Source organism: Gobius niger (assembly GCF_951799975.1).
Source record: "Gobius niger genome assembly, chromosome: 1".
Taxonomy (NCBI): Eukaryota; Metazoa; Chordata; class Actinopteri; order Gobiiformes; family Gobiidae; genus Gobius; species Gobius niger.
Genome location: NC_136852.1, coordinates 28,640,232 through 28,653,679, shown reverse-complemented (window position 1 = coordinate 28,653,679; position 13,448 = coordinate 28,640,232). Strand labels below are relative to the sequence as shown.

General features: G+C 43.0%; 1 protein-coding gene across 2 annotated transcripts in view; it reads left to right on the top strand.

Moving 5' to 3' along the window:
- The window catches only part of epha4l (eph receptor A4, like), a 100,847-nt gene that overhangs the window by 47,309 nt on the left and 40,090 nt on the right, over positions 1-13,448 (top strand). For both annotated transcript variants that reach the window (XM_079559195.1, XM_079559194.1), the window contains exon 5: positions 9,916-10,251. In XM_079559195.1, the coding sequence (XP_079415321.1) occupies positions 9,916-10,251 (336 nt within the window). The remainder of the gene's footprint in view (positions 1-9,915; positions 10,252-13,448) is intronic.

Genomic DNA, 13,448 nt, shown 5'->3' with positions numbered 1-13,448 from the left:
GCGAAAGGAGAACGCAAGGGCAGATAGGGAGCAAAAGAGATTTTTGCCGAAGAATAATCCGCTCCGGGGTGACAGATCGTAGAACTGCGGTGAACAGCCATTCTCAGGTGTTTTCAAACCAGAGTTGCTCGATTGATCGCGTTCAAATAGAAATTGCAATTTCATACACTGTCTGGGGATTAAATTATGAGTAAAAACCTGCTAACCCTGTGGTCTAGAGGAGTGGTTCTCAACTGGTGTAGCTTTGGGACTCATCTTCAGTGTTTCATGACAAGCCGCGACCCCAGGAAGAATAATCATTTCAACTTATGATGCAAGTTAGTTGAGTTCATATTTACATATCCTCTCAAATGTGAATGTGCCTGGACGTGTTCGAAAGCAGCCCTGTGGCCCATGACATTAACATTTCAATAAATATTTGAAAAAAAAATCTGAATTCATGGATTAGAACAACTTAGAATATTTCTGAAACTGCAGACTGTCTCCAACTATAGGAATGAAGCATTTAAATACAATTCTCAATTCCATTAAAATAAAAAGGAATGAATATCTACCCCTCCTGGAACCGCCACCTTAACGTGGTGGAGGGGTTTGAGAGCCCGAATGATCCTGGAGCTCTGTTGTCGGGGGCTTCGTGCCCCTGGTAGGGTCTCCCATGGCAAACAGGTCCTAGGTGACGGGTCAGACAAGGAGCGGTTCAGAAGCCCCTCATGAGAGACCAACAGGCCCGATGAGGCCGTCCTTCTGTGGACCCACCACCTGCAGGAGGAGCCATAGGGGCGTGGTGCAATGTGATATGGGCAGCTCCAACTGCTGCCCCCACAACCCGGCAACGGAAAAGTGGAAGAAAATGGATAGATGGATGGATGAATATCTAAAAAATGCTGAACTAGGCTTAAAGACGACACGAAAACCTACAGTTGGATCAACATTAGGACTTAAACCTAAAACCACATTAGCTATTCCACAAAGTTTAGGCATAACAGACGTGCTTCAGTCTCCTGTCTGTTTCCATAATGCGTTTTGGTGAGTGATGACTCCATTGTAGCCCGACAGAACGTTTAAGCCTAATAGCCGCCGAGCTAAAGCAGCTTAGCAGATGTTTGGGCTGTTCCGATTGCTTTGTGACACGCGCTCAGTCAAACATGTAAAGTTTATTTATGCTGCGGAGCTGCAAATTTGATTCGGAGATGGGCAGCATTACTTGTTTACCCTTCACATCGATCAACCTTGAATTTCAATTTGATTACTCAAAACATTCAACTTTAACAATGATCGCTATTATTTTTTGGCAACACGGCTGTGGTTCCTCCTACCATTACAAAACATGTACATTGGGCCCCGCTCTTTGGCTCTACCACAAGTTCCGCCTGTTAATTAATCCTCAGTACTTGAGATCCAAGAAAGATATGATCACTGTTTGATGAAAAATGTGATTAATTCCGCAGCTCTACTTTGGCAGCTACCCCGCTCCAGAATCCCTCATATTTGCGTATCACAAAAAAATATCTCGAGACAAATATTAGTAATTGCTCGGTGCAGATCTGGGGCCCCGGTGTATCAGATTACCACTGGGTTTTAATGGCGGCCCGTTAATCAGCGCGGCATTCGACCACGGCTGCTGCGAGCAACAGCTGTCAAAGCCTATTACTGCTCGGCTTTAGCACAATCCCACCCTCCCAGCTCTCCTGCGCTGCACAAAGCCAACATCCGCACCAGTTTGCGTGACGTACGAAGATTCAAGCATGAGAATAAAAGAAATATCGGAAACAGCTACCTCAGAACAACCACCCGACATTATTCAAATTCAAAAACTTCAATGACTGCAACGTGTAGGTCATGTCCTCGGAAATCTGTCTCCATAAGGGTGTGTCAAGTACTGCCTGACCAAAAACTCGTACGCAGTGTTCAAAACCTGCTAACTCTGATGTTTCCACCGCCGCAATCTGTTCTGAAATGCGAAAGAACGTGGTCATTGTGTCAGTTTAGCAGTTCGTCTTTGTTGTTTGTCTCTCAACTGTTGATGCTTCCGAACTTCTTGAAATTGCCAATTCCGCTCGCAGTGCTTTCCAGATGAATACCCATTTTGACACCTAACCTACCGGCTGGAGACTCCCAACTCCCGCTGAACTGTGCTCTCCCCCTGTCAGCCGGTCGACCTTTGAGCTTTGAACCCTCGACCCCCGTCTGTCGTCTGGTGTTTTCCTTCCGCGTACGCTTTTCCTGCCACGGTTTCGGCCACATGCGAAAGCAACGTAATCGCCGCTGTCACTCAAAGCTTGGGAGGCAATCGCTTTTGGAGATCGACTTGGTTGTTTCCTGGTTGTTGCTTGTGTTGTAGGTTGTGTGGGTTTCGGGATTTCAATGGGGAGGTTTTACCATTGCAAGAAAGGTAGTGCCTTGGCTAGAGGTGCAGCATGTTCTGTCAGTATGTTTTGTACTGCTCAAAGTGGATAATCAATGTTGTCTCCGTGTTGGGTTCCCCTTTTGTCTTTCATAAAGATCCAGACTTAGAACTTGACAAGTGCTCTGCTATTTTTGATTTGATCTGTGATCCTTTGGTTTCACATCATGTCCCTAAAGTCCAGACCACGGGGTTCACCTTCCCCTACACCAGGGGTAGGCAAGTTTGTGTCACGGAGGGCCGATTTTCATCATTGCCAAAACCAAGGGCCGAACCTCACCATTGTAGCCTGAAGTAAAGAACCATTTTGTTTTACATCTGTGGTTCTAAAGTGGTCTGGCTTCGAGACCCACCACTACCTTAATGACAAGCTGCGACCCAAATAAAACTGTAATTTGTCATATATCGTATAAAATATTGTATTTATCCACACCTGTCCTTATTGAACATGCCGTAGATTTGCTTTTATGATCAAAACAACCCAATAGTATTAATTTGAACAGACTCCCGTGTGTTTCCGTGTAGTTTCGGATGGAAAATATTGATAAAAGTCCCGACCCACCAGTTGAGAATCACTGTTTTATATGACCAAGTGGGATGTTTTGCAAGGACATTTAAAAAATACTGACACTATATGTCGCATTTTTAGAGTACTTTAACAGGTATTTTATCCCTTATTTGCATAGTAATAGTTCTCAACATCATATTTAGGGCCAGAGTGTTCTGTGCTGGAGGGCCGGATTTGGCCTGACGTTGCTTACCCCTGCCCTACACCTTTCTGGATCTGGCTCTATACTATCCGCATGTTTTTAAGCCAAATATCGATCTCTTTAACCTCTTAACCCACACCTGAACCAAGCACATTTTCTCCAGTTTGGCATTACCAAAATCTAAAAGCTTCTTCTTGAAAAAAAAGCGGCAAAATAGCAACAAAAATGAGACAAAAAAAGGTTGAAAATGCCATCCTGAATCCCTTTCTGAGTTTGATCCGCAGTCCTCGAGCTTTCACTCTGCACATGCTTGGTCCAGAGATCGAGACCACCTTTTCCGCCAAACCACGGTAAAGCCCTAACGTTAAAAGACCATTATCAATGTTTGGTTGGTAATTTCCTCCCAAATCGCCCCAAAACGCAGCTGAAATATGTCCATTCGAAACCATTCCCATCCCTATCTGGCCTTCCAAAAGGTCAAACGCAGCGCAGTTGGTAATTAGGGTGCACGTTGTACACACATGTAACCTAAATCTCTGTTCCCCCTCCCGAAGCTACGGAGATGATGATTGTATCTTGAATGTAATTTTAGCCCACTGCGATTGCCTGTTACCGCTGTCAAAACCAATTACGTGTTACGGGGACTTTTTTCTCTCCCTTTTTGTTCTTTTGATCGGCTGCACTTGCAAACCGTACACAATCGAGTTAGAAATTGAACGCCTCCCACGTTTTTTGGCTCCAACCTTCAAATCTGGCGAGGACAACTGATATTTTTCAACAAGTGCACAAGTTTTTTTCTGACGTGCTCTGTCTTCGCTCCTGACTTTAGAGTTTGGATTGTAAAAAAGCTAGTGTTCTCCATTATGGGGTAACTTAGACCGCTTGATGCGTTTTTCAGACATTTCCCAGTTTTCTTAGCAGTGGTTTTGGTGCAATAAAGAACCAGGGAGGGGTTGGATTGAGGATTTAAGTAGAGCAGCAGAACTCCTCAGTACAGTGGCTGAGTGGACTTTGTTGCCTTAGAACTACAAAGTCCTTGGAGCGATTCCTAGACCATGCGGGTCAGGCCCATCGGTGTGGAACTAGCATGTTCTATCATGTCTGAATGGGTTTTCTCCAGATGTTCCGGGTTCCCCTCGCCAAACCCCCCGAAACATACATAATAGGCTAACACCTCCAGCTACGTGCTCCCCTAACCATGTTTAGCTCAATCGATCTGGCAATGGCTGCCTGGGCAATTAAATATCACAGTATTGAAGAATGGGAGAATGTCAAGGAGAAATTTCCATTTTTAGAGATAATAAAGTTCACCTTAAAGGGACTAGATGCAAGTTAGCCATTTTATACACACTACTGCCACCTCAGGTCATACGTGTAACTGCACCTTCTACATTAAGCGTGTGCATGACGGCAATTCGGACCCGAAGTGACACCTTTTTGAGTGCAGGATTTTCGAGGCAGTTGTGGTGAACAGGTCTGGGCTCATTCTACACATTAGGATATTCTTGGAACATTTTAGGGGAGGAAATAAGATAATTTTACCATTTTTAAACACCGCATAGTCCCTTTACCCATAACTCGGGCCAATTCAATTGACGGCCCATGGGCCAGAACCGGCCCGCCAAACAATCTGGTCTGGCCCAGTGGCATTTCCCCATTATAAGTAATAGTCACTGGCTCTGCACCTGCTTAAAACATGATAAATACAGAGAAAAGATTATTTTTACCTTTGCAGTGCTTTAGTCAGAACTCTGGCAGGATTGAGTCCAAATCTGTGATTGCAAGTTAAAGTCAGTCCTTATGTTTACACATAATAAGTAGCTATGACCTCGGGATGCGTGATCATAGCTGAGTGTTGAGTGTCAGGCCTTCAAAATAATACAATAGAACTGAAAAGGCCAGATAGGGCTGAAGTGAACACGTGTTTGTCACACTGAGAGTTATAAAACTGTATCTGCTGCTTAAAAGGGGCTTAAAATGATGGAATATAATAAAAGATGTTATGTTAAATCATATTGGAGCAAGGATTGAAATGTTTTTTTTTCTATTATTTTCCCCCCAAAATAGGAATATGTTTGTTGGTGGTGGGGGACTTGCCAAATGTTTGGCCCAATGACCTCCAAAAACCTGGCCCCGTAAAGAATGTATTTATTTATTGGTCAATTTGGTCAGGAGAGTGCATGGAGAGTGCATGGTAATGAACACACATGGGACCCATGCATGTAAACAAGCCTCGCCGGATGGAAGCCATGGGCTAATTTCCATCCGTTGTCCCACACTCGCACTTTTGAACACACTCTCAGTCATCCCGGCCTATCAAACATGGGACCATCTTGCTGTGAAGAGAAACCGCACATTACCGCTGCACCACTGTGCCGACCAAATTGTATTGAATCTCACTGCCATAGCCTATATATTTATGCAAAAATAGTCTCCTTGGGCCCAACAAGTTGCATCCTTAGCAGATTCATCTTAATTAAATGTTGGGGTAGCACACTGTATTCATCAAACAACTTTATTTTTTCTTTTCTCATGTTGCTCATTTTTATGGTGTTGAAATCCCAGCCGGACGGTAATACAGCCGTCTGTGCGGGTTTTGGCTGCTGTCTTAAATGAGCAAATGAAAGACAAAAAAGAAAATGAATATCTGTAAATGTGGCGAAAAGTAAACTTTCTGGTCCCCGCAGAATCCCCCAGCAGGTTTCCGTGTGTGCATTCGAAGTCTTCCTGATTTGCCGTTAGCTTGTGCTCTTCTTTACGTCTCTCTCAGGATTAATTACCGCGTGTCAGTCACAGCCGACAGCTCTCCCACGCTCCCGTGCTCCCAGTGCACTATGGGGAGGCAGACAGACAGGTACTATACCCCAAAAATCCAGCTTAATGTATGTGTAATGGGCCTAAGCAGTGGGAGAGATGAGAATAGCAGTTTTTCATATGTGTGACTACTTATGCTTATAACTTTAGACTCTTTTTCAACTTAAATTTGAACTTGCCACCCTCTGCTTAACCTATTACACAACTCTGGGCCCAAAGTGCTTTTTTAATCGCTCGTATCCTCATGGTAACTAATAAAGAAATGATATCTTAGAGGCGATAGCAAGCACCTTTACTGTAAATGAATAGTCAATAAATAGTTTTTATGAGGTGAGAACAGGGGCACACAGTGTTGGTGTGGGTGAAAGCATTAACAGCACCTCCGGGCTGGAGGCTGTAAAGATAATGGAATGATTGTAAAACGCAGTAAAGGTGCACCGGAGAGGCGCGTGCGGAAAGTACCTGGACTTTACACCACTGTTGGAATGGTGATCCCAATTCAGAAACAGCGCTGATCAGTGAGATTAGTGAATAGATATCTTTGGTAATGGCCATATACGGTAATGTTTGAAGCAGTCCGAGGGGGAAACAAAGAAGAGGAAAACTTTATCCCATTTCTCAAACGCTGAGTTATGAACATATTTTTCGACTAAATTAAGAGACGTGGAGAGGAGCAAAGTGGTTCAACAGCTCATAAATACTGAAAAAGTGGACAATGGCTAACCAGGAAGCTAAAGTTGGCTAACTGTGAAAAAAAATGTCATTATTTGTCAAACCCCTCGACTAGGCCACGCCCCATTTGCATGACACGTTGACATCTGTATCTATTATTGTCTCTAAGGAGCAAAGTGTTTCAACAGCTTATAAATACTGAAAAAACGGACAATGCTAACCAGGAAGCTAAAGTTGTCTTCATGCTACATATGCTAACGTTAGCAACGAGTGCTGTTTTTCGCTTCTACTGAACAATTTGACTTGAAAACGGCTAACTGTGAAAAAAAAATGTCATTATTTGTCAAACCCCTTGACTAGGCCACGCCCCTTTGCATGACACGTTGACATCTGTATCTATTATTGTCTCTAAGGAGCAAAGTGGTTCAACAACTCATAAATACTGAAAAAACAGACAATGCTAACCAGGAAGCTAAAGTCGGCTTCATGCTACATATGCTAATGTTAGCAACGAGTGCTGTTATTCGCTTCTTCTAACTGTGAAAAAATGTCATTATTTGTCAAACCCCTCGACTAGGCCACGCCCCATTTGCATGACACGTTGACATCTGTATCTATTATTCTCTCTGATTTTTGACAATAGATTTGCAATATGGAAAAAAAAGCACTACAAACTAAAGAGTTATATATTTGCCCATGCACATAGTGACTATTGGATGTCTCCAATATTTCGAACTCACAAAAATCCATCTCAAATCCACCGTCGGTTCAGACCAATCGTGTGGCAGTATATCTGTGAGTGGGCGGGTTCTACATTTGCCGACAACAACGAGCACTGCTGCTACAAACCTACAACTTAAAAAAAAAAAATTGTTTTAACCGAATATTTCATTGCTCCAATGCCTGGTTGTTGGTTCGAGACTTGGCTGTGATTGGCTAAAATGAGGCGCGCTTGATCCAATCAGCACCAGCGAGCGCTCAACTAGAAGTCCTTCATCTTTTTTTGAAACGATTTCAACGGGAAAACATTTCAAGATGCTATCACTTTGCCAATCTGGATTTTAGAAGATTATGGGTTGGGACCAAAAGTGGATTTCTTATAATTTTTCCTATGATATAGTGTTTGTTGAGTTGTAATACTTTGTTTGTGGTAATATACGGTGATGTTGGGTGAGAGAGACATACTTCCCCATCGCTTACTGTACTTTCCCCTCTGTAATAATTTAGACGTCTATTTTTACTTCTATCTGGGAATTGGGCTTCACTTCACAGAGCTTTAGCATCTGATGTCCTTCTGCTGTCTGCTCTGCCTCATCGTGCATTCTCCTCAGTCACACCAAAGCAAGTCGGCGCTAACCTTGACTAAACCAACCATCTCTTTGCTAAACATGCTTCCTGCGCCGTGTGTCACCCCCGACAACAGCTGAGCGAGCAACTTTGCGAAGCTGTGAAGGAGCTTTATGAGTAGATTTTTGCGCAAGCTCCCGGGGCAACCGTAGACACTCTTACCCCATCCCGTCCCCACACACACACACACACACACACACACCCTTTCCCCCGCCCCGTCCCCTCCGGTGTCTTCCGCGAAATCACTCATCGCCGCCGCGTCCCTCCCAAAATAAAACAGATAATTAATTTCCGTTCTGAAAATGATTTGCGCGCGCCTCCCATTTGTCACCCGAGCATCGATCGCTCTCGGGGGCCGGCGTCGGCGGGCGCTTCGTTTAGTCGGAAGGAGCGGGGCAGGGAGAGCAGAGACAGAGAGAGAGAGTTAAGTCAATTACTTTATGTTGGAACGCAACGCACGACTACATTTATTTCAATCAAGAGCATGGAAATTTGAATAAATGAGTGTTTGTTCCGTACAAGCACTGATTCAATGCAAAAGTATAGCACCATAGCAGTATCAAGGTCTAAATTACTATTATTTTGGTGTGTACTTTGGAAATATCCCCATTTTTACATCATTTTACGTTTTGTCTGTCTGATTTAGGCAACACTAAACCTTTCATTTGAGTCCAGACCACTTTAAACCAATTCTGAGTCAGGTCCAGACCCGATCGAAACCTGGACTAAACCCGTTTCAAATCCAGACTAACGCTCGTCCAAGAAACGAGGACTGAACCGGGCTCAGTCTTGGCTGACCCGCGGAGAAGTCTGCTCCAAAACAAACTTTTCTTCTGTGAGTGGTTTCCATAAGAGTGCTGTTGGACTCGGAGTAAGAATGGAAATCTGCCGGCATATTGAGTTACATTTAACATGCTGAATTAACTGAAGTGAAAGCAGATCCAGCCTCTCAGTGACACACAGGACGTTAAAAGGCCATCGGAGAAGCCACGGCTTTCAATAACAGGACCGGGAATAATGGACCTTCGGTTTCCTTTCCAAAGACACATTATAAACTTCTTCTTCAGACTTGTTGCCTTATCTACTCTAGCCAATTGCGTGGTACATTTGTCGCTCTGCTATTGAAATGGTGGCTTTTCCATTCAGTCACAAGAGATCGAAGACATTTGCGGGACTCGAGACTCGGATCGAACAGGAGGACTTTGTTTGGATTTTGGACTTCGGATAGGAGGGATCAGGCTGGAGGACTTTAGCTTCCCGAACCAGAAACATCAGAACTAGAAAAAAAGACCAGAACATACAGCTAACACAGTGATATTTATGATTATGTTCGTTTTGATCTATGGGCACAAGGATGCAATGTATGAATGACTGTTTCCATGCAGTCATAATATTTTTTGGCAACTTTTCTTCAGAAAATTGCCACTTCACACTATAAAACTCATGAATACTCACCACAGGCATTACCCCACCATAATATGTACCATACTAAGCAACAACTGGATTGGGGGAAAAAAAACTGTCTTATGCACTTTAAATTATGGTTGAAGTCAGTGGTCCTGAACCTGGGTTCAATCGAACCCCAGGGGTTCGGTGAGTCAGTCTCAGGAGTTCGGCCGAGGTCAAGACACACATTCGACTCATATGATTTGTGATGACACGCCAGTTAAGAAGGGTTTGGTGAATGTGCATGTGAAACTGGTGGGGTTCAGTACCTCCAACAAGGTAAAGAACCACTGGTTTAAGTTTTAAAAAATAAGAAGTTTAGTGATTTGATCTTGAAGAATGAAGACTTCAGTGCAACACTGGTTAGAACGCTAGTGTCCACCAGTTTTGTCATATTCTAGGTCAATTTAAGCCCATTTTTCATTATTTAGTCTGAATTTAGAGGCACTTACAAATCCAAATATTTCCAAGGTGGTACAACTGTGCTGAAGTAAAACAGAGACTGTTTTTCTCTTTCTGCAGGCCCTCCCACGGCCCCGCTCCACCTGATCTCCAACGTGAACGAGACCTCGGTGAACCTGGAGTGGACGGCCCCGCACAGCTCCGGGGGGCGGCAGGACCTGACCTACAACGTGGTGTGCAAGCGCTGCGGCCCCGACGGCCGGCGCTGCATGCCCTGTGGGAACGGCGTGCACTTCAGCCCGCAGCAGCTCAGCCTCCGCACCAACCGCGTGGCCATCACCGAGCTGCAGGCGCACACCAACTACACCTTCGAAGTCTGGGCCGTCAACGGGGTGTCGACGCAGAGCCCCGGACCGGAGCAGGCGGTCTCGGTGACGGTGACGACCAACCAGGCCGGTGAGTTCAGCTGTTTCCCCCTCAGCCTGCATGATACAAAACTGAAATCTGGATAGAATTCTCTCTAGCCATGAAATGTTTGATCTTTGAAAATATAGAAAATCAACAATCTCAAGAATGTTATTCAATCAATATCCTCAATATCCCAGGGTTGTTCATATTCCTGTCACAAAGTGTGTTTTGGCTCATAGTCTTTCATATTAATCCTGTAGCTAGAGTGCGTTTTAACACAATATTATGAACTTGTACGAGGATTAGGTAAACTCCAACGGACATTAAGAGTTAAAGCAGCGCTAAGTAACTTGTTTACCTCAATGAAACCTTTCCGTAGTCCCTCTGGGGTTAATACAAGTATTAATAGAACGATTGGGGGATCTTTCTTCTCCCCCTGGTGTCTCTGGCCAGAAAACCACGCTTGCAACTTACTGCCTCCGGGTCGGAGGCCCCAATACTGTCTAAAGGAATCACTTAAACAGTATTTACAGCCACATTTGAGTGAAATGATCTCCATTGTGTAATTGGATGTACAATATCCCCCTCTACCTTTTTCTTTTCTGTCAGTGTAGTATTTACTCTCACAGACAGTTAATAAGTATAAAACCGGAACATGCTATGACACCTGCTGTGGCGCTTATGGCCTGCAGGGGCATGAGTTACTTTGTACTGCTTTAAAACAAAAATAATTACCATTATCAAGAGTCTGGCCATTGGAAACCCTTCAGGAAAAGGATGGTCATATGGAATCTTTTCGGATGGCTAGTGTGTATTCCTGAAACACAGGATCTTAACCCACTATCCCTCTATATACACAACATGTCCAAACCATCTCATTCCACAATTTGGTTGAAGTAACATAATGATAAGATAAGTAGTCTGTGGGGCTGGATTTTTAGCCAAAAAGAGCTGTGGTTTCAGATCATTTATGAGTGTCAAGAGCCCATGTTTTGTGTTCAAAATTATAAACCTAACTCATACTGCACAATGAACTGCATATGCCATTTTAATCAGAGGGAAAAAACAAATCAAATGCTATTCAGTTCAGGTTTTTCATTCCAGTTAATCTATAATCTACTATTTTTATTGCGCCTTTTAAGTGTGAATTCAATAAAATAATATAAATAAATAATATATGCAATAAAAAAAAACAGACATTAGTCATAAAATCAAGTTGAAATAATGTCAATGTCAGCTTTGTTTGTAAAACACATTTGCAACAACGTTCTTCCCAAAGTGCTTCACACACAAGGCAAAAAGACACAAAATAAACTATATAAAAATAGGGTGTTTTTAAAAGTTTCTACGGTTGGAGTAGCTCTAATCTGATAATAGGAAGAAGTCTGTGTTTTATCTGAAATAATTCCAAGTACTCCCTTCTAAGTGTTTGTGGACCCCTCGGTGGGAAAACACTGTTAAAGAACTCCAACCCTCTGAATGTACAGGAATAACAAAATCTGGAGTTGAAATCTCATGATCTGTTCTGTGTGTGGCACAGCTCTGAGCTCTCCCACCAACACTTACGACCATTTATCTCTATCTCCCTGACCCTGCACTGATAAATCAAGCCAGTGTGTCCTCAAAGTGCCGTGCCCGCCCCCCATTCAAGATATGTGCTTTTCCCAGGGATGGAAATCGGTGATAAAGACATGACAAAAAGACACTTAGCGTGCCACCCAGAAGCAGCGCTGTAAAGGCCCGAGCTCAAACGGGCCGCCGTAAGAGAGGGAGGAGACACCAGTCGTAAAAAATCATTCGCAACTATAGTGGACACAGAAAGGATAAATGGCAAAGCAGTAAGAGGCTGGAGGGTTGCACTCTGAGAGATGGGCAGGGGGTGGGCAGCTGTGTACGTTTTCAACTCAGTGATTTGTTACTTGCAATAGCATTAGTGTAGTAATAATAAACGGTATTTTACAATTCTCCAAATTGTTTAATTTCTCATTAACGGAAACTAACGACAAAATGAGCACAACATTAGGGCAAACAGCACCAATGCTGTGATATTTCAAAACAAATAATCAATGATCAAGTGTTTTTTTCATGAAATGTATTCTGTATATTGTAAACACAGTCATTTGTGAGAAGAAAAAAAACACTGTGCATTCTAAATATAACGCATTTGTATCAATTTCATGAGCTTCTAGCTAGTTTCCTAGCATTTCTGTGACAGTGACCCTGCATGTTGCAAAATGTGTCTATAAACTCTGAAGAATTTGGATGCAGCAAATATGTTATGAAAGTTTCAAATGAGTTTGGACCACAACTAACATTTTAGCTTAGTGGCTTCCTCTTTCATCATTAGTTATTTAAAAAATCGTCAGACTTTAATATTAATCTTGAGGAAATAGACTAATGCACAAGAAGAATTCCATTACTTAAATACCTTATAAAAGGAATACCCACTAATATTGGACACATAATGAACCAGTGTGTTCATAAAGTTTTACTGATGACATACAACGTATAGTATCATTAACCTCTCGCTTACAAACATTTATTCATACTTAGTTCAATAGAAGTCCATTTGTGGTGCCTTTATATATAGGGATTCAAAATAAAGTAATACTACTACTATAATTCGTAATAGGGTCAAAACATAAAAGCTTCTGTTTTCATCTGCATACCCTCTAGACTTTACCCAAGTCTCTCGGTGCATGTTACCAAGACACTCCGCTCCACTGTATTTGTAATAAAGCCCCCACAGATCAATACGCCTCATCTCATTCATTATCTCCTGCGCTAAATATAACACGCTCTTGGCCCCTGTCTCTATCCAAGGCTGCTGCTGCTTCACGTGGCTCATTACGCAAAAACCCAAGTGAAATATTGCAGAAAATCACTTCCCGCCGCACAGAATCCATCACCCGACCTCCCCCAGCAAATCACCAGGCCCTCGCCGAATTATGCCAGAGATAATAAACATGTTACGATACGCGGATTGCTCACAAAAAGCGCTGCAAATGTGAGGATTTTGATCATGCACATATATTAGAAACATGCCCCAATATTGTATAGCATTAAAACTAACTTTTTTCTGTTTCCCCATTAACCTAAAACATGCTCAATAGGCTAATAACCCAGCTAGGTATTCTTAGCTAAGATCCTTGCTCATGATCTGGAGATGGGATCCGGACAGGTTTTCCCAGTAGTAATGAAAGATGGGTCAAACGCTGGGGAGAAACATTACAGGGGACAATGGG